The sequence below is a fragment of the Rhinatrema bivittatum genome, chromosome 5 (genome assembly GCF_901001135.1).
Source record: "Rhinatrema bivittatum chromosome 5, aRhiBiv1.1, whole genome shotgun sequence".
NCBI lineage: Eukaryota > Metazoa > Chordata > Amphibia > Gymnophiona > Rhinatrematidae > Rhinatrema > Rhinatrema bivittatum.
Window position 1 is genome coordinate 26,747,411 of NC_042619.1, and position 22,657 is coordinate 26,770,067.

The 22,657-nt window shown below is 41.8% G+C and overlaps 1 protein-coding gene across 1 annotated transcript in view; it reads right to left on the reverse strand.

Annotated features, from left to right (window-relative positions):
- The window catches only part of THAP12 (THAP domain containing 12), an 88,231-nt gene that overhangs the window by 46,911 nt on the left and 18,663 nt on the right, over positions 1 to 22,657 (reverse strand). The window contains exon 3 of the mRNA XM_029602157.1: positions 1,290 to 1,397. Within this exon, the coding sequence (XP_029458017.1) occupies positions 1,290 to 1,397 (108 nt within the window). The remainder of the gene's footprint in view (positions 1 to 1,289; positions 1,398 to 22,657) is intronic.

Sequence of the window (22,657 nt, forward strand, 5' to 3'; positions counted from 1 at the left end):
ATGGCTTCTCATTCTGTCAAGTCATTCTGCAGAGTCCTCTTCCCTTAATTTCTTTGGGACCAGTGTGGCATTTCTTTATCGAAGCCATTTTGATTATAAGCTGTGCCTTTATCTTATTAATAAGTCCCAGTAACACCTATATTGAGATCAGGTCCCTTCCAATACAGTCAAACGAAACATGGTCTGTGTTTTGGGACAGTGAAAATTAGTCATTAAGATGTTATCTTCTATTAATGAATAAAATACTTCATTGAACAGCTATTGAGTTTTGAGGACCTTAACCTCGTACTCTTGAGACATCACTTAAATCCCGTAGAGAACATGGTGTCGCAAAATAAAAGGGACACTAAACTGAAATCGATGGCCGTGGCTGTCAATGACTGGTGGACACCAACCACACTTCCGCTCCGGGGGAATGACAGATGAAAAGAAAATTACCCAAAATGGCAAAAAACCTAACTAAAAGACGAAGTCAGAAATATGAAAAATTACAAATCTTTATAAAAAGAAGAGACTACTTTAACTGCAAAACTCGAGCAAGACACATGGCTCCTCAGAAAAGAAGAGACTGAAGGGACCTCACATAGATGTGTGGTATTATGGATTGCTGAGTATGCTCAGAGAGGATCAGTCAAAGTTCTAGAAACTTTGACATAAGTTTTCCGTGCTGGGCCCTATCGGATGATGTCACCCATATGTGAGGACTGCCATCCTGCTTGTCCTTGGAGAAACTGTTATTAACCAAACTTTGGGGGAAACCACTACTTATCCATGGGTGTTAGCAGCATGGGATCTATCTACTGTTTGGGATCTTGCAAGGTACTTGTGATCTGGATTGGCCATTGTTGGAAACAGGACACTGGGCTTGATGACCCTAGGTCTGACCCAGTGTGACAATTCTTATGTTCACTTCTACAGTGAAAGGCATATTGTGTGCTCTAGCATATTTCTATTCACATGGTTGAATTAGTTAACAGAATTCATGAAAAAAAGAAAAAAGCAAGGAATCATTAATGAAACCTAAAAATACACAGTTTAACAATTTAAATGAGACCACTTGCTAACAATCTTATGAAAAAATAGTTAATAGAAATATTACATGATGTTTAGTGAGATTACTCTTCCTGTATGGTAAAAGCAACATTGTAAATGTAGGTGTGTAGATAAAAATGTAAACCCTGTGGAATTAAATAAACATTTTTTGAACAATATTGCTACATTTAGCAGGAAATTAATTGTTCTGCTACTACATATTAAGTTAAAATGAATCACACCAGAAAAAAACATACCAGTTCTTTTATCCTCTTCCTATGCCTGCTGTGTGGATTGTTCAAGTGACTTGTAAGATCAAATATAGTTGGTATAGCATTCTCCAGCAGAACTGTTCTGTAAGGACTCTAAAATGAAAACAAAGTTTTAAAACCTGGTCTTACATAACCTAGCCCTCAAAGCCAAATGTTACTTCTAATTTCACCAAGATTTTTCAACTGAGAAATGCATTAGGCAATCCCATGCGTTATAACTCAAGATACTCGCACATATGATATAAATTACTAAAACTGAACGGTCATTTTTAATATGATACATCTAGCTATATACTACCTTTTACAACTGTGTAGTTATATTTTAAATTTAAAACTAATAAACCCACATCACCGAAATCTAGAAAAAAGGGGTCTTCCATGAGTTATATATCATCATCAGCTTGCTTGAATGCAGAAAAACAAACCATGTAAATACTTATGAAATAATTTATTTCATTGTTTTGCAATTAAACTTGGTAATGCCGTTTTACTATAATTTTAAATATAGTTATAATTTACAACTGGATAAATCCAGAGCACTAGATCACTATGGCACATAGGAATCAAATTACTATACCCAGGATTTGTTCAGGAGCCTGGGGAAAGGTTTGGCTTTGAGGAGAACAAGGCCAATGCAGAAAAGCAATGTGAAATGACACACAAAAGTACAGGCCAGCATAACCTCTAAGAGCGCACAACCACCAGGAAGAACATAGTCAGTGCAGCCCTAAGAGTGACAAAATCATAGAAACATAGAAATGACGGCAGAAGACCAAACGGCCCATCCAGTCTGCCCAGCAAGCTTTCACACTTAGTTTTTTTCTCATACTTATCTGTTACTCTTGGCCCTTATTAGTAACTTTTTGGTTCTATTTACCTTCCACCCCCAACATTGATGTAGAGAGCAGTGCTGTAGCTGCATCTAAGTGAAGTATCTAGCTTAATTGGTTAGCGGTAGTAACCGCTGTAAGCAAGCTACTCCCACGCTTGTTTACCCAGCCCGTGCAATTCAGACCTTGTTGCTTGTTATCTGAATATAAATCCTCTTTTCTCCCCCCCCCCGCCGTTGAAGCAGTGAGTTGCGCAGGATATGTATTCCCAGTGAAGTATCAGGTTTAATTGATTCGGGGTAGTAACCGCTGTAACAAGCAAGCTACACCCACGCTTGTTTACCCAGACTATGTAATTCAGTCCTTGTTGGTTGTTGTCTGAATATAATCCTCTTTTCTTCATTCCCCCTGCCATTGAAGCAGAGAGCTATGCTGGATATGCATTGCAAGTGAAGTATCAGGCTTATTTGGTTTGGGGTAGTAAGCACCATAACAAGCAAGCTACTCCCCTGCTTTTTTGTGAATACAAATCCTTTTTTCCACATTTCCTCTTGCCATTGAAGCATAGAGCAGTGTTGGAGTTGCATTAACTGTGTGTGTGTTTATTTAATAAGGGTATTAATCTCCAGATAGTGGCTGTCATTCCCACAAGCCACCCCCATGCCTCTTCTCTTCATTCACATCCTCTAGACTTTATGGATACACAGTGTTTATCCCACGCCCCTTTGAAATCCAGAAGGGCATTCCAGGCATCCACCACCCTCTCTGTGAAGAAATACTTCCTGACATTGGTTCTGAGTCTTCCTCTCTGGAGCTTCAAATCGTGACCCCTGGTTCTGCTGATTTTTTTCCCCGACGGAAAAGGTTTGTCGTTGTCTTTAGATCATTAAAACCTTTCAAGTATCTGAAAGTCTATATCATATCACCTCTGCTCCTCCTTTCCTCCAGGGTGTATTTATTTTATTTATTTATTTAAAATTTTTATATACCGACGTTCATCCGGGATATCACATCGGTTGTACATCCGGGATATCACATCGGTGTACATATTTAGATTCTTCAATCTCTCCTCATAAGTCATTCGATGAAGACTTTTCACCCTTTTCTGGACCGCCTCCATCCTGTGTCTGTCCCTTTGGAGATACGGTCTCCAGAACTGAGCACAGTACTCCAGGTGAGGCCTCACCAAGGACCTGTACAAGGGGATAATCACTTCCCTTTTCTTACTCGATATTCCTCTCTCTATGCAGCCCAGCATTCTTCTGGCTTAGCTATCACCTTGTCACATTGTTTCGCCGACTTCAGATTGTTAGACACTATCACCCCAAGGTCTCTCTCCTGCTCCGTGCAAATCAGCCCTTCACACCCCATTGAATACAGTTCTTTTGGATTTCCATACCCCATATGGATGACTCTGCACTTCTTGGCATTGAATCTCAGCTGCCATATCTTCGACCACTCTTCCAGCTTCCTTAAATTCCATCTCATTCTCTCCACTCCTTCCGGCGTGTCCACTCTGTTGAGATCTAAGTGTCATCCGCAAAAAGACAAACCTTACCTTCTATCCCGTCCGCAATGTCGCTCACAAAGATACTGAACAGGACCGGTCCCAACAACGATCCTTGAGGCACTCTGCTCAACACTGCTCTCTCTTCAGAGTAAGTTCCATTTACCATCACACATTGTCTTCTGTCCGTCAACCAGTTTGCAATCCAGGCCACCACCTCAGCACTCACTCCTAAGCTTCTCGTTTTATTCACCAGTCTCCTGTGCGGGACCGTATCAAAAGCTTTGCTGAAATTCAAGTAGATGACATCGAGCGCTCTTCCTCGATCCAATTCCCTAGTCACCCAGTCAAAAAAGTCAATCAAATTTGTCTGACAGGATCTTCACCTGGTGAATCCATGCTGCCTCTGGTCCAGCAATTCTTCCGACTGTAGATAGTTCACTATTCTTTCTTTCAAAAGCGACTCCATTACTTTTCCCACCACCAAGGTGAGGCTAACCGGTCTGCAGTTACCAGCCTCCTCTCTGCTCCCACTCCTGTGAAGCGGGACCACCACCGCTCTTCTCCAATCACTCGGCACCACTCCCGTTTCTAGAGATCTATTGAACAGGTCACACAGCGGACCCGCCAGCACATCTCTGAGCTCCCTCAGTATCCTGGGATGAACCTCATCAGGCCCCATCGCTTTGTCCACTTTCAGTTTCCCCAGCTCTTCCCATACATTCTCTACTGTAAATGGAGTTACATCTACTCCACTCCCCTCCAGTTTCTTGTTAACTAGCGACGGTCCTTCTCCAGGGTCCTCTTTAGTGAACACCGAACTGAAGTATTCGTTTAATATTTCTGCCATTTCTTCGTCTCTCTCCATACATTGATCCTTTTCACCTTTCAATTTCACTATACCACTGAACTTTTCTCCTTTCTCTGATGTATCTGAAAAATGTTTTGTCACCTCTCTTTACCTCTTTGGCAATCCTTTCTTCCGCTTGACTTTTTGCCGTCTTGATTACTTTCTTTGTCTCCTCAGTTCTCCCAGTATTCTTCTTTGTACTCCTCCCTTTGTGATCCTTTATATTTCTTGAACGCTATTCTTTTAGCCTTTATTTTGTCAGCCATTTCCTTTGAGAACCAGATAGAAAAGTAAAGAAAAGAAAAATGAAACCTAACATATAGATTAGTTGCCTTGGTAATTGCTCCTTTTAGTTTGGTCCACTGTTTCACATCTCTCTTGTTCTCCCAGCCTTCTAGTTCTTCCTCCAGGTACTTCCCCATTTCATCAAAGTCCGTGTTTTTGAACTGCAAAATTCGGGTCTTCGTGCTTCTTCTCTGTATCCTTTTTGTGATATGAAACCATTCCGTTTGATGATCACTGGTGCTGAGGTGGGCCCCCACCTGGACATCAGACACATTATCTCCATTAGTGAGCACTAAATCGAGCATAGCTCCCTCCCTCGTGGGTTCCATTACCATTTGTTTGAACAGAGCCACTTGCAGAGCATCCACTATTTCTCTACTATTGTTAGATTCTGCAGAAGGGATTCTCCAGTCTACATCCGGCAGATTAAAGTCTCCAATGATCACCACTTCTCCCTTCTTTCCTTTCTTTTGGATATCTACAACCAGATCTCTGTCAAGCTCTTCCTTTTGATTTGGAGGCCTGTAAACCACTCCAATTAAAATGGATGCCCCATCATCTTTTTTTAGGTCAGCCCATAGTGCTTCTTCATTGCCCCATCTTCTTTGCAGCTCAGATGCTTGGATATTGTTTCTGACATAAAGAGCCACTCCTCCCCCCTTTCCTATCCTCTCTGTCCTTCCTTAACACGTTATAGCCCGGTATTGCAGTATCCCAATCATGAGATTCCGTGAACCACGTCTCCGTGACAGCAACAACGTCCAAGTTCACCTCCACCATTAGGGCTTGCAGATTTGGGATTTTATTGCCCAAACTACAAGCATTTGTGCTCATAGTTTTCCAGCTTTTCTCGTTCAGGTTACTGCTTTTCCTGGACTCCTTTTGTGACTTTAGTTGAATTTTGTTATCCACTTCACCCTTTCCCTTTGCATTTGTGCAAGGGTAAAGATTAGTGCCTCTGATGACAGAGTCACCCAGCACAATGAGCTTTTTCCTTTGGTTACTGATTGTTTTATGGAATTTCTGTATGTATTGGGTTTCTTCTCTCTTTTCAGATAACACTTCAATCTTTTTCTCAATAACTTCTTCAGTATTTAATACAGAGAAGGCTTTTTGAACTTGTTGCACTTGATACAGTGTGTGTCTTCGCATCACAGGTCTAATTCTACCAGAGCCCACTGTAATCCTGTTGTTTTTTTAGTTTCTTAATGCCCCTGTGTGAGTGTGGGCGGGGGGGGGGGGTAGACTTGTGGGCTGCACAGTTGTTGAGAATGGGTGTCTGTGGTTCACAGGTCTTATCCTACCTGAGCCCACTGTAAATCACTTTTTCCTTGACTTTTGTTTTTTCTGTGGTAATGGGGAATTAATTCCTGAATAATGTAAAGTGGGTGAAACTTTCATTATTGCATCTAATTCAGCTAAATCATCTAAATCATGGTCAGTTTGGCTGCACGGCTACCTTGGAAACTGCAGCAGCAGGGGGGATAGGTGGAAGGTGTGGGCAGGTGGAACGGGAATATTCAAAGATGGATATTGAGAGAGGGAAGATTTAGAGGTATGTAGGGCTGTGGGGGGGAGGAAGGAGGAGGGAGAAAAGGGTACACAAATGGTGGGGAAGTATGGAAGTAAAGATAGTGGAAAACATGAAGAAGGGAACAAGGATGAGAAAGACAAAAGAATTGAGGGAAGTGGAATGTCATCTCATGTGGCTTTAAAGGGTCCATGCCTGGGGGCAGGATTGTCATTAAGGGGCATACCAAAGAGGCTCACCCCTTTGGGAGCAATTAGAAGCATTAGGTTGTTTTGTGGTTTAAGTGGTTTGGGTGGGAGTTTGGCAACTAAATCTTAATGCTAAAAAAGAAATGCAGGGTTATGTATTTAGGTGCAAAAACCCAAGGGAGCATTATTGGGGATGAAATTCTTCCATCCACAAAACAAGCGTGGAATATTGGGGGGGGGGGGGGGGGGGGGGGGCTGATGAAATCTGATCATCTTAAGTTGGTCAAATAGGTAGACAAGACAACAAAAGCCAGAAGGATGCTTGGGTGCATAAAAAAAGGGATAGCAAACAGGAAAAAGAAAGCAGTAATGGCGACTCTAAAGTCTCTGGTGAGACCTCATTTGGAGTATTGTGTATAATTCTGGAGACCACACTTTCTAAAGAATATAAATTAGAGTTGATCCAGAGGGAAGATACTAAAATGGCCAACTGGGCAAACAAAGATCTAAACATATATACCCGGGAGAAAACGAGAAAGGGGAGATAAATAAAAATAAAAAATAAAAAAAAAATTTTTAAAGATAAAAAAGGGGGAGATAAATAAAAAGGCAAGTGCCTTTTTGAAATTCGCTGTGAATTCAGGGGAAACAGAGAGAGCCCTGGACACGCCCCCCAGAGTGACTTAGGCGCGCCCCAGCGCTAAGACAGCGACACCTCCAGGCGTTGTGCGTCGTGCATCGCGCGCCGAAGGGGCGCAACAAAGGGGTTATCCCCTTTGTGCAATCCCAAGTGCCGGCAATATATAATCTCCAAATACACCCTGAACATAAAGAAAAATGGCAATCCATCAACCTTCATCAGAATGCAAAGACAACAGAAACAGAACAAACTCCAACAACAACTGGAAAGTAAAAGGTATGAAATCTAAAACAAATCTCAAAATCAACACACAACGATTAATCACAACAACAACACTTTACTCTGTAACTATCTACACTCTCCTTCCTACTCTTTAATGCTCAATCAATAATCAAAAAAATTCCTATCATCAACGACCTTCTCCAAGATGAAAAACCAAACTTTATAGCTATCACAGAAACTTCGGCAAAAAACACTGACACTGAATAATCAACCAAATCAACAACTCTTCTTATAGAACTTTTTCTTTACCCAGACCAAAAAAGAAAGGAGGAGGCTTAATGCTCATCTCCAAAAAAAAATCTACAACTGAAACCAATTCCAACAAGCAATTGCTCTCCTCTAGATATTGCATTATTTGATTCTCCACACTTACAAATTTGCCTATTATACTGGCCCCCCCCCCCCCCCCCAACACTCTCGAAAAAAACTGCTCACCACTTATTAACTTTTTTCTGACCAAACTATCTATTACCAAACCTATAATTATTCTAGGTGATTTCAACCTACATATGGACTCTACCCCTCTATCACCTGCATCCTCATCAATCATTGATGCACTATCATCTCTATGTCTCAATCAAATTATCACTGGCCCTACACACAAGGCAGGTCACACACTAAACCTAATCTTCGTCTATACCAAGTTCTGGTCGAATCACCAAACGATGATTTCTAAAATTCCATGGTCAGACCATTCTATCATCCACACAAATCTATTCTCTTATCATAAATGCTCAACAAAAAAAAAACACCACCACCAAAACCTTCTCCTATCGTCCACCTTTCTGCATGGAAACCCTTCAAACAAATCTGCAGACTGAAATAACAAATATTGATCTATCAAACATAGAAAATGCAACATCTTCTTGGTTCAACATCATGAAAACTATAGCAGACAAGATAAATCCCATAATAACAAAAATAATAAAACAAACAAAAAATCAAAATCCCTGGTACAACAAAAACATCAGAGCAGCAAAAAGGAAACTCAGAAAAATAGAGAGATCCTGGAGAAAAAACAAAACAACTACACTTCTATACGCATACAAATCACAACTTGCCAAATATAAAAAAACTCATCCATAAAAAAAAAAAAAAAAAAAGACTTCTACTCCAAAGAAATGTCCAAATACCAACAAAACCCTAAGATGCTCTTCAACATAGTAAAAACCCTTACAAAAACCTCTCAAGACAATCAATCACTATCATCAAAGATCAGCAGTGATGACTTCGCCAATTTCTTTAATGAAAAAATCAAATTACTCATAAATAATAACCTAAAAAATGACTCTCAAGACCAGAAACTACTGAACATTCAAACAAAAACCTGGTCCAACTTTGAAACAGCATCTTCCTTAGAAACCCAAATGATCATCAAAAATATGAACCCAGCCAAACACACTATTGATGCCATTCCCAAAACAGCAATAAAAAATCTCGATCCATCAATCACCAAAACAATAACAAAAATTGTAAACCTTTCCCTCACTGAAGGAAACTATCCGGAAAGCCTAAAATCGGACATCATCAAACCCATTCTAAAAAAGAATAATCTAGATCCAGAAAATCCACTGAACTACAGACCCATATCAAACCTCCCATTCTTTGCAAAAAACATTGAGAAAATCATCCATACTCGACTCACTGATCACCTTGATGAAAATAACATCCTCCTTCCTTCTCAATTTGGCTTTAGAAAACAGCTTAACACAGAATCCTAACTACTTGCCATGCATGATTTCGTACTCAAAGGTTTTGAAAAAGGCCAAAGTTACCTTCTAATCCTCCTTGACTTATCAGCAGCATTTGATACTGTAAACCACTCTATACTGATTAATCGTCTTTCTGAAATTGGTGCTAACAAAACAACTCTTCAATGGTTTTCCTCCTATCTGTCACAAAGATCCTACCAAGTACTACTTAATGATTTCCTATCAAAGAAAATCAACTTAGACACCGGAATTGCCCAAGGATCCACCCTTTCAGCGACACTCTTTAACATTTATCTTCTCCTACTATGCCACTTCCTTACAAATCTGAATCTAACCCATTTCATCTATGCTGATGATATTCAAATCTTAATTCCAATAAAAAAATCAATTGAAGAAACATATAAATTAACTGCCTATTACCTAAACAGCATCAAGGAATTACTAAACATAAAACTCATCCTCAACTTTGACAAAACTGAATTAATAGTACTTGACAGAAAAAACTCTCTGTATACACTGACTCTAAATCTCATGAACCAAAATTCAAGCTTATCTCCAACCAACCATGCCCACAACCTTGGAGTAATAATTGACAAAGAACTTTCATTTAAAAACCATATATCAACAAAAATTAAACACAGTTATCATAAACTACTTACACTCCGTCATCTAAAACAGTTTCTCTCAAATAATGACTTCAGTTCAGTCTTGCAATCATTAATATTCTCCAATATAGACTACTGCAACTCTCTACTCCTCAACTTACCTCTAAACACCATTCAACCTCTCCAAATCCTGCAGAATGCAGCTGCAAGAATCCTTTCAGGTGCCAAAAAGAATGACCACATCACCCCAACCCTCATATCACTTCATTGCCTGCCAATAAAATACAGGATCGAATATAAAGTCCTTTCCATCCTACATAAAACCGTATATGAAGAACAGAAAAATTGGCTAAGCCCCTACATACAACTCCATACCCCAAGTAGAAACCTGAGGTCAGCAAATAAAGGACTCCTAAAAACACCACCAACGCACTCAAATCAACTCACCTCTACTCAAAATAGAGCGATATCCCTTGGTAGCCCAAAACTTTGGAACTCCTTCCCAACTAAACTCAGAATTCAAGAAAACCTAAAACATTCAAAAAAGAATTAAAAACTTGGTTGTTCAACAAAGCATATCAAACCACCCAAAGAATCAACTAATCATCACCGCCCTCCATTACAACCTCATGATTAAATGAATATCAGCACAACTATACTTTTCTAAAATAAGAATGAACTCGTTTTGATCTTAAGCATGAATTTGTTTACTACTAAGCATAATAACATTTTGGCAATAGTGATCATAATATGATCAAATTTGATTTAATGACTGGAAGAGGAACAGTGTGCAAATCCAAGGCTCTAGTGCTAAACTTTCAAAAGGGAAACTTTGACAAAATGAGAAAAATTGTTAGAAAAAAAACTGAAAGGAGCAGCTACAAAAGAAAAAAATGTCCAAGAGGCGTGGTCATTGTTAAAAAATACCATTCTAGAAGCACAGTCTAGATGTATTCCACACATTAAGAAAGGTGGAAAGAAAGCAAAACGATTACCGGCATGGTTAAAAGGGGAGGTGAAAGAAGCTATTTTAGCCAAAAGATCTTCATTCAAAAATTGGAAGAAGGATCCAACAGAAGAAAATTGGATAAAGCATAAACGTTGGCAAGCTAAACGTAAGACATTGATAAGACAGGCTAAGAGAGAATTTGAAAAGAAGTTGGCTGTAGAGGCAAAAACTCACAGTAAAAACTTTTAAAAATATATCCGAAGCCGAAAGCCTGTGAGGGAATCAGTTGGACCGTTAGATGATCGAAGGGTTAAAGGGGCACTTAGAGAAGATAAGGCCATCGCAGAAAGATTAAATGATTTCTTTGCTTCGGTGTTTACTGAAGAGGATGTTGAAGAGGTACCTGTAATGTAGATAAAGGTGAACCAGTAGATGTAGTGTATTTGGATTTTCAGAAGGTGTTTGACAAAGTTCCTCATGAGAGGCTTCTAGGAAAAGCAAAAAGTCATGGGATAAGTGGCGATGTCCTTTCGTGGATTACAAACTGGCTAAAAGACAGGAAACAGAGAAAGGATTAAATGGACAATTTTCTCAGTGGAAGGGAGTGGGCAGTGGAGTGCCTCCGGGATCTGTATTGGGACCCTTACTTTTCAATATATTTATAAATGATCTGGAAAGAAATACGACGAGTGAGGATATCAAATTTGCAGATGATACAAAATTGTTCAGAGTAGTTAAATCACAATCAAATTGTGATAAATTGCAGTAAGACCTTGTGAGACTGGAAAAGTGGGCATCCAAATGGCAGATGAAATTTAATGTGGATAAGTGCAAGGTGATGCATATAGGGAAAAATAACCCATGCTATAGTTACACAATGTTAGGATCCATATTAGGAGCCTCCACCCAAGAAAGAGATCTAGGCGTCATAGTGAATAACACATTGAAATCATCGGTTCAGTGTGCTGCGGCAATCAAAAAAGCAAACAGAATGTTGGGAATTATTAGTAAGGGAATGGTGAATAAAACGGAAAATGTCATAATGCCTCTGTATCGCTCCTTGGTGAGACTGCACCTTGAATACTGTGTACAATTCTGGTCGCCGCATCTAAAAAAAAGATATAGTTGCAATGGAGAAGGTACAGAAAAGGGCAACCAAAATGATAAAGGGAATGGAACAGCTCCCCTATGAGGAAAGACTAAAGAGGTTAGGACTTTTCAGCTTGGAGAAGAGACGGCTGAGGGGGGATATGATAAAGGTGCTTAAACTCATGAGAGGTCTAGAACGGGTAAATGCGAATCGGTTATTTACTCTTTCGGATAACAGAAAGACTAGGGAGCACTCCATGAAGTTAGCATGTGGCACATTTAAAACTAATCGGAGAAAGTTCTTTTTCACTCAGTGCACAATTAAACTCTGGAATTTGATGCCAGAGGATGTGATTAGTGCAGTTAGTTAGCTGTGTTTAAAAAAGGATTGGAGAAGTTCTTGGAGAAGTCCATTACCTGCTATTAATTAAGTTGACTTAGAAAATAGCCACTGTTATTACTAGCATCAGTAATTTGGAATAGACTTAGTTTTTGGGTACTTGCCAGGTTCTTATGGCCTGGATTGGTCACTGTTGGAGACAGGATGCTGGGCTTGATGGAACCTTGTTCTGACCTAGTATGGCATATTCTTATGTTCTTAATTTCTAGTGGAATCCTTTCTTGAAGCCAAAAGAACCCAAGCCACAACCTCAGCTAGATCAAGGGGTTGCGAAGTCAATTTCTCAATATCCAGGCTGTGAGCGCTAGGGACCTGATGTTGGAATCCTGCTACTGGACCTGATATTGAGTGATGAGGTCTAGGGAAGTCTCCAGTCTGATTGGCTCCCTGTTGGACATCTCCCCAAGGAGATGTCTGTAATCTGTAATCATTTGTATTTATTGTAAGAATTTGTATTTATTATTTAGCTATTTACATTGTTCTGTTACCACTTGGTCCTGTTCTCTCCTTTACCTCTAGTTCTAAGTTCCTACTAAGTTAGCCTTGTTAACATTGGTTCTGTGTAAACCGAAGTGGTATGTACTAGTACATGAACTCCGGTATATAAAAGCCTTTAAATAAATAAATAAATAAATAAAGGAGCAAGAGCAAGATCTTCTATGGCCAAAAGGAGGCTACAAGTATCATAGTTCCCTTGTCTTCTCTGAGCTTCAGAATCTTCACAATGAGTGAAAGGCGTCTGAGGCTAGTTTGCTCTGCCCCCCTCTTTCTGAAAAAGAACAGTGGGACTCTTCCTGTTCTGAGGGGATGCAAACAGATCTACTGATGTGACACACTGGAAAAATATCTAATTTTCCATCTCCCCAGTTCGGGGACCATCTGTGAGGGTTCTAAGAACCAACTTTGTCTACCAGAACATTCTCCACACCAGCCAGGTATGATCCTCCTAGACAGCTGATGTATTACATCGCAACCTGGCTGTCCATTTGAATCAGGATGACCTTGTTGGACAACCAACTTCCGAAGCCTTTACAGTATCCCGGATCACCCCTGAGCTCTAGGAAGTTAATCTGATAGAACTTCTCCCAATAAGACCAGAAGCCCTGTGTGAAGAGCCCTTTTACATGAGTTCCCCAGCCCGGGTTGGACACATCCGTTGTAAGGAAAATTTGAATATGAAAAAAATGGAAGGGAATACCCCCGACTAAATTGGAATTGTCCTGCCATCATGACAGGAGTCCCTGAGTAGTGCGTGAAATGGATGCTTGTTCCATAGGTCCTGATTGTGCCTGTAGCCGCTGTGACCTGAGAGTCTACTGAGCTCTCCTCATATGGAGGTGTGCCAAGGGAGTTACATGTACAGTTGATGCCATGAGGCCCAACAGCCTCAACATGTCCCATGCTGATATCTTCTAACTTATGTGGAAACCTTCCGCTGCAGCATCAGAACGATTGCCCTTTGTTGCAGAAGGAAGGCTTTCACCCGAATTGCATCTAGCAGAGTTCCAATAAACTCCAATTGAGGTAATGGGCTCAAATGAGACTTGGAGGAGTTGATAATGAACTCTAATAACTCCATAACATGGACGGTCATGCACAGACTCTGCTGCTCCTACCTGAGATGTGCTCTTAACCAGTCATCATCTAGACAGGGATACACATGCACCCCCAGCTTGCATAAATGAGCCTTAACCAAGACAAGGCAACTGGTGAAGACACATGGAACTGATGCTAGGCCAAACGTCAGTACGCAATACTGGAGGTGACAGTCTTGGTGACAGTCTCCTACAACAAATCTGAGATATTTCCTGAGACCAAGGAATCTCTGGATGTAAGCATCCTTTAGATTGAGAGAGCATAGAAAGGGGATTAAAGTGCTCAAGGAAACCATCTTGAACTTTTCCTTTTGATAAACCTGTTCAAAGCCCTTAAATCTAGGATGAGACAGAATATCTGTTTTCTTCGGAATCAGGAAGTACTTGGAGCAGAATCCCCACCCTCTTTCTCTTGGTGAAATGGGCTCCACTGCATTGGCCTGTAAGAAAGAGAAGAGCTCCTTTTGCAGCAGTTCCTGATGAGTCAAGTGATTCCCACCTGAGATCCAGTGGGTGATTCAGCAGAATACCCATAAATCTGTACCCTCTTCTGACAATGCATAAGACCCTTGTGCCTGAAGTTACACTGGGCCACCGGTTTACGTAAAACTGCAGCCTGTCTCCAATGGGAAGATCCTCCAGCAGGGGTACTGGGATGCTAGCTAAGTTCTCTGTGATATAGTAAAAATCCCATCCCAGATGTTGAGTTTCTGTCTGGGGATTTGGTGCCTGCTGTTGCCATGGATGGGTATGTGGGGTTTGCTGTTGATGGAACTGAGGTGGCAGAGGACAGCACCTCATTGGTTGGAAAAATTGCCTTCTCTGCCCAACTCTCTGGTGCCTCCTAGATGAGGAGGCCAGGTCTGGAGTGCCAGTGGAGAGCTGTTGGAATGTTGCACAGTGTACCCAATCTGTGCCACTGCCTCCTTCATCCTATCTCTGAAGAAATTCTCTCCTGTACAAGATACATCAACGAGTCATCCTGGACTTCTGAGGCCCACAGCCAGGTACAAGAGGAAGCTATGTAGAGAGTGCATTATCCAAATCCACTCCTCTTGTACCTTTCATTAATTGAAATGACAGAAAATCTTCAGTGAGTGTACTTTCCTTTCGTATCTCCTACTGTGTATGTAAAACTATCGCCTCCCAAACTCCATGCTGAGGTAAAAGAGCCCCCTCTTACAGTTGTATAAATAGAGAGTGACTTATTGATGCCTATGTTAAGTCTCTCTCACGGCATATGCGATAAAAACCTTTTCCCGGTATCGCATCTTGGAGAAATTACCTATGCAATGCGGGAGCAGGGCAATTATCCTAACTACACTTTTTTTTTTTTTCCAAATTGCAGATGCTATTTCTGCTACATTTATAGCATTTTGATCAGTCTAGGGGTTAGGTTGGAAAGGAAAAATGCTGTCCAGGGAGGAGGGCAGGACTGCATGGCTAATTCATCCTGCTACGTATGGAAAACACCATTTATGGTAACAAACTTTCTTTTTTTTTTCTGTTGATAAGTAGGCTGAATTAGCCATGCTCCATGGGGAGTCCCATGGAGCATGTTGCCAGCAATATCTGGTCTTTTTTTTTTTTTTTTTAAACAAGCTGAACTCCTCTGTGGACAGCACTTTACATGGAAGTTAACTGGTGTAATACTGCCTGTCCCACGGAACTGTCTGCATTTGTCAAATTATCTAGGCAGTAATGGAGGTGAAGGTGTGATTGGATGACCAGGTGGCCACTCTGCAAATGTCTGTGACATGTACGTTATTCAAGTGCGCTATGAAAGCCACTGTTTTCCTCACTTGATGTGCTTTTACTCGATGAAATAAGGAAAGCAACTTGGAAGCATAACAGTGCTGTATGAAAGATGTAATCCAGTTTGAGAAGGCACATTTTACTACTGGCAATTCCAGTCTAATTGGGTCATATGACATTAATAGTTGTGAAGATAGTCTATGCTCTTGTAATAGGCCAAGGCTCATTTACAATCCAGGGTATGGAGGCACTTTTCCCACTCTTCTTTGTGTGGTTTTGAGAAGCACACAGAAAGACTGATGGCTTGGTTTATGTGGAAGGCTCACTGCTGATTAACAAATAATGGTACCTAATCAAATCAAACACACAACCTTAACACTTCAGTTAGTCAACCAGAGTGACTCACTGCTCTCTTGATTAACAAATGTTGGTACCTAATCAAACCAAATCACACTACCTCAATACCTTTCAAAGGTGAGTAACTGAACTGAACTTTTCAACCTTTTTACTTAGGTATACACTGCTCCGAGCTTACTTCTAACTTCTGGCTATTTGTTTTTGTTGTTTTTTTGTTTTTAATATACAAGAACTCTAATTTCTGCTTACTAGCTGCCTTTGCATTGATCCCTGGTGTACCCCATCTCAAAAAAGACATAGCAGAAGTAGTAGAAATGCAGAGAAGGGCAACAAAAATGGTAAAGGGATGAAATGGGTCCTCTATTTATTTATTTATTATTTTTTATTTATTTATTAACTTTTATTTACCGACATTCGTGAAACACATCATGCCGGTTTACAAAAAACTCAAAGGAGGAAAGTTACAATATAACAATAAAACAGTAAAAATGATAAATAGATAAAACAATAGAACAATAGAGAAGCTAGGGCTCTTCAGCTTGGAAAAGAGATGGCTGAAAAGGGAACTGATAGAAGGTTAATAAAATCATAAGTGGGGTGGAAAAGATAAATTAAGAACAGCTATTTATCCTTTCAAATAATATTAAAATAAAGAGACACTCCATGAAACTAACCACCTTCAGATTTAAAACAAATCGTAGTAAGTACTTTTTTACCGAACAAACAAACAAGCTATGAAATCTGTTGCCAGAGGACATGGTCAAGGCAATTAGCATAGCAGGATTTAAGAGAGGTTTGGACAAGTTCCTGGAGGAAAACTTCCTGGAGGAAAAGTTCATAAAGCAAAATTGCTTACCTTGTAATAGGTGTTATCCCAGGACAGCAGGATGTAGTCCTCACATATGGGTGACGTCACTAATGGAGCCCTAGTGCGGGAAAGCTTTCTGTCAAAGTTTCTAGAAACTTTTGACTGGCACTGTGGTGCCACTGAGCATGCCCAGAATGCTATTATATTCTCTGCTACAGGTGTCTCTCTTCAGTCTTGTATGTAGCAATAAGGATTAGCTAAAATTAGACTAAGAAAAGGAATGTGTTCCAACTCCGCGGGGTGGCAAGTGGGTTTCGTGAGGACTACATCCTGCTGTCCTGGGATAACACCTATTACAAGGTAAGCAATTTTGCTTTATCCCAGGACAAGCAGGATGCTAGTCCTCACATATGGGTAATTAGCAAGCTAGAGGCTGAGTCATTTTGTAGTGAAACAACAGTGAAGTATTGTTGTTGAAAATGAGGCAGCCGAAGATCACAGTAGATTGGATGTAGAAGGAGTTGGGATTAAACTGGAAACAAATTCTTTAAGACAGATTGACCATATGCTGAATCTTGTCGTCCCTGTTTGTCCAGACAGTAATGAGCTGCAAAGGTGTGAAGAGAACTCCATTTTGCTGCTTTACATATGTCAAGGATTGGCACTGAACGATAGTGTACTACTGAGGTTGACATTGCTCTTACTGAATGTGCCTTTACTCGCCCTTGGAGAGGAAGGCCTGCTTTTTCATAGCAAAACTGTATGTAATCTGCTAGCCAATTGGATAGAGTATGTTTACCCACTGCTTTCCCTGGTTTGTTTGGATCATAAGAAACAAAAAGTTGATTGGATTTCCTGTGGACTGCCGTGCGGTTTAAATAGAAGGATAGGGTACGTTTACAGTCCAAGGTATGTAAAGCCTGTTTCTCCTTGGTGAGAATGGGGCCTTGGGAAGAAAGTGGGTAAAACTATGGATTGGTTCAAGTGGAATTCCGTTACTATTTTGGGAAGGAATTTTGGATGTGTACGGAGAACCACCCTATCATGTAAGAATTTCGTGTAGTGGGCGTATGTTACAAGTGCTTGTAACTCACTAACCCTTCTAGCTGATGTAATAGCTATGAGGAAGAGAGTCTTCCATGTGAGAAATTGGAGATCACAGGAATCTATGGGTTCGAAAGGAGAATGCATAAGTCTTGTTAATACCAGATTCAGGTCCCATTCTGTGACTGGTGGCCGAATTGGTGGTTTAAGTTGAGTCCACCTTCTCATAAACCTACTGACAAGAGGTTGAGTGGAGATTGGTGCATCTCTTATCCTGTCATGGTAAGCTGAGATTGCACTGAGATGTACTCTTACTGACGAAGTCTGGAGACCAGAGTCTGAAAGATGGTATAAATAGTCTAGTAGAGAAGTGATGGGGCAAGTAAAAGGATCAATATTGTTTTGTCTGCACCACAAAGTAAATCTCTTCCATTTTGAAGAATAGTTCTTTCTTGTGGAAGGTTTACGTGAAGCTATAAGCACTTGAGATACATTGGTTGAAAGATTGAGTGGTTGTAAAGTCAAGCTTTCAACATCCATGCTGTCAGGGATAGGGATTGAAGGTTTGGATGGCGCAACAGACCCTGATCCTGAGTTATGAGAGTGGGAGCTATTCCCAGACGAATTGGATTCCTGATCGAGAGGTCTAGAAGTGTGGGAAACCATACTTGGCGAGGCCAATATGGGGCTATGAGTATCATGGATCCCTTGTCCTGTTGTAGCTTCACTAGAGTTTTGGTTATGAGCGGTATCGGAGGATACGCGTATAGTAGGCCTGAGTTCCAAGGGCGAGCAAAGGCGTCCTTGGCTGGCTGGTTCTTCTGTTTATGTAGAGAACAGAAGTTGTCCACTTTGTGATTCAGATGTGACGCAAAGAGGTCTATTGTTGGTTGACCTCAACGTTGAAATATCCTGGTCGCTACTGAGGGATCCAGTGACCATTTGTGTGGTTGGAACTGATGACTGAGTCGATCCGCCACTACATTATGAATGCCTGCCAGATAAGTGGCCTGGAGAAGTATTGAGTGGTTTAGGGCCCAATCCCAAATCTGTGCAGCTTCTTGACAAAGGAGATACGAACCTGTACCTCCCTGTTTGTTGATGTACCACATGGCTACTGTGTTGTCCGTTTGGATGAGAACAGTCTTGTGTGAAAGGCAGTCCTTGAACGCATGCAGTGCATAACGTATAGCTCGAAGCTCCAGGAAATTGATTTGGAAAGTTGCTTCGAGTTTTGTCCAAGTACCCTGGGTTTGGAGATTGTTTATGTGAGCACCCCAAACCAAAGTTGGATGCATCTGTAGTTAAAGTTATCTGTGGGACTGGTTGTTGGAATGGTAAGCCCTTGCGTAAATTGTCCTTGTTTACCCACCAGAGAAGGGAGGAACGTAGTTGGTGGGTTACTTGGATTGAAGAATGTAGTGGTTGAATGGCTTGGATCCATTGTGATCTTAGAGTCCATTGGGTTACCCTCATGGCGAGCCTTGCTAGAGGCGTGACGTGAACTGTAGAGGCCATGTGGCCTAGTAAAGTTAGAAACTGATGAGCTGTTGCTTGTGTCTTTGAGTGAATCGAGTTTGCCAACAAGGACAACGTTTCTGCTCGATCCTCGGGTAGAAAGGCCTTTGCAAGGACGGTGTTCAGTTCTGCTCCTATGAAGTGGAGCAGGTGAGACGGTGTGAGATGGGACTTTTGATAATTGATGAGAAAACCCATGGAGTGAAGTAGAGCAATTGTTTGGTTGAGAGAAGTTATTGCTCCTTGGTGAGATTGACTTCTGATGAGCCAGTCTTCTAGATATGGGAAAACATGGACACCTTGTTTGTGCAAGTGTGCTGCTATTACTGCCAGACATTTGGTGAAAACTCTGGGAGCAGAGGCGAGTCCGAATGGCAGTACTGTGTATTGGAAATGTTGATGACCTACCATGAAGCGCAGATACTTGCGATGAGGAGGGAATATTGGGATGTGAGTGTAAGCATCTTGAAGGTCCAGAGAACAAAGCCAATCTCCTTTTTGAAGAAGTGGGAGCATGGTGCCTAGAGAAACCATCCTGAACTTCTCTTTCTTTAGAAATTTGTTGAGATTTCTGAGGTTGAGGATGGGACGTAGGCCTCCTGTTTTCTTTGGAATGAGGAAGTAACGTGAATAGAATCCTCTGCCCTGCTGAGTCTGAGGTACTAACTGGATAGCCTTGGCTCTCAGAAGGGCGGATAATTCTGCTTGTAGATGAGTTAGCTGAGATTTTTGCTGTGGGCAGAAACTCGGTGGAGAATCTGGTGGAATGGAGAGGAAATTTAGTTTGTAACCATGGGCGATTATAGAGAGTACCCATTGGTCTGTTGTTATTGTTTGCCAGTGTGTGTAAAAGTGGGATACTCTTCCCCCCACTGGAAGTTGTGTTTGAGGATTTAAAGGTGTGGCTTGTTCTCTGGTTTGAATCTCAAAACCCCGCCACTGGGCCTGACTGAGGCGGAGGTTGCGTGCGAGGAGCTCTAGGTTGTCTTGTTTGAGAGCGTTGTTGTTGTGGCCTAGTAGATCTACTCCTGGAAGTTTGGGAGTAGTATCGTCGTGGCCTGTAGTAAGAACGCCTAGGTTCCCTCCGGGGTAGGCGTTGTTGAGGTTGTGTGGAAGTATCCTGAGGCATTTGGGACAGCTGACGTAATGTTTCTGTAAGGTCCTTTAGCTGTTGGACTGCTCCTTGGACCTTATCTCCAAATAAGTTATCTCCCAAACACGGTAGATCTACAAGATTTTCCTGGACCTCAGGCCTGAGATCCGAGGCCTTGAGCCATGCATACCTGCGAGCAGTAATCCCAGCAGCTGCAGTCCTGGAGGCAGTGTCAAAGCTATCATAAGCCGCTCTCACCTCATGTTTCCCTGCTTCTAGGCCTTTGTTCACTATGGCCTGTGCTGGTTCTTGAAACTGTGCAGTTAAAGAATTTGTGAATTCTTCCATCTGTTTCCATAAGTCTCTCTGATACTGTGTCATGTATAACTGGTATGCAGAGATTCTGGAATTTAGGATTGCAGCCTGATACACTTTTCTTCCCAAGGAATCGAGGAAGCGGTGATCCTTACCCGGGGGAGTTGAGGAGTGAGGGCGGATACACCTTGATTTTTTCTGGGCAGATTCAACTACCACTGATTGATGTGGTAGTTGTGCCTTTTGGAAACCAGGTGCTGTCTGTACCAGATAAGTTGAATCCACCCATTTATTTACTGCTGAAACTGTAGATGGATGTTCCCAGATCTGGTGTTGGAGATCTAAGAGCACCTCATGAATTGGGATGCCAAAACTTGCTTGGGTGGATCTACAAATTGCAGGACCTCTAGAATGTGCTGTCTAGTGTCTTGCTCTGCTTCCAACTTAAAAGGAATGGTGTCTGCCATATCCTGGATAAAGGTGGAAAATGACAGGTCTTCTGGTGGGGACTTTTTTCTCGGTTCCGGTGGTGAAGGTTCCGACATGAAGTCCTCAGAAGACGTGTCTGTATCGTGGTTATCCCAAGAATCTTCTTCATCATCTCTATAAGGAGATTTTGTGGTGGATTTGGGTGGCAGATGTATTCCTGATGGACCCGGTAATGGGTCATCGATAGACGGTAATGGAGATGTCTGTTCCACTGTTTTTTTTTGGCAAAGTGTCGATGACATCCTGATATCTTTGTAGTAGACGCTGGAAGAAAGCTAGATCTTGAACTTCTGGCTCTTCCAGTGGCGATTGCGTCGATGGAATAGCAGTAGGAATCGACGTCGATGTCGAAGATGGTCGCCTTGGTGTTGAAACTGCCGTCGGCGGTAACATCGGAATCGATGTCGAAGAGGTCGATGGCAGGTGTGTGTATATCGATGTTGACGCAGTTATTATTCTTGGTGTCGACATCGAGTCACCTTTTGTCCTCGGTGTGAACGTCGACACCGGCATCGGCAAAGTTGCCGGCATCGGTGCTGGGAGCATCGGCATCGACGAGCCCGTCGGAATCAATTGTTGTTCCATGAAAGCCTGTGATACCGCTTGTCTGATGATATCAGACAATTCCGGCGTTACAACTGATGGTACCAGAGCAGTTGTAAGCGGTGGCGGAGGCTGAGGTGTAAGATCTGGTGCAGAGCCCTGCAGAGGATCAGGTATCGAAGACGGAGGATGAGGCCCAGGCGCCAATGTTTCCTCTGTCCATGGCCGCTTTGCCGTCGATGGTTCCTGGGGAGCGGGTTCAGACATCGATGGTCGTCGATGTCGATGTTTGTGTTTTGATTTTTGAGGTTCGATGGATTTCGAAGACGATGAAGGCGACGAATGATCCCCCGACGGTCCCGGGCAGGGTTTTTTAAGTAACAGGCGCTTAGTCGCTCCGGCTGGAGACGACTTCGATGATGTCGAAGGCGATGGGATGAGCTGAAGACAGAACAGATGTTCCATTTTCTCCAGTCGAGCTTTGCGGCCCTTCGGCGTCATCTCAGCGCATTGTGGGCAATTACTTATCTCATGTTTTTCTCCGAGGCACAGCACACATTCGATGTGCAGGTCGGTAATAGACATTTTTCAAGCGCATACAGGACATTTTTTAAATCCTGTAGCCATATTTCCAGTCGACAGCCGTCGAAAAGAAATGAGAATTCGTGAGAGGAAAAATTTTCCTTCAAAAGGAAGGAAAAAGAGAGAGGTACTCACCAGCCGGTGAAGAAAATACCCCGAGAGATTTGTGAAAGAGAATATCAAGAAAACTTTGACTTTGCAGTCAAAAAGTATGTTGAGAGAATCTTAACGGCTCCTATCTGAAGAGAGACACCTGTGGCAGAGAATATCATAGCATGCTGGGCATACTCAGTGGCACCACAGTGCCAGTCAAAAGTTTCTAGAAACTTTGACAGAAAGCTTTCTCGCACTAGGGCTCCATTAGTGACGTCACCCATATGCGAGGA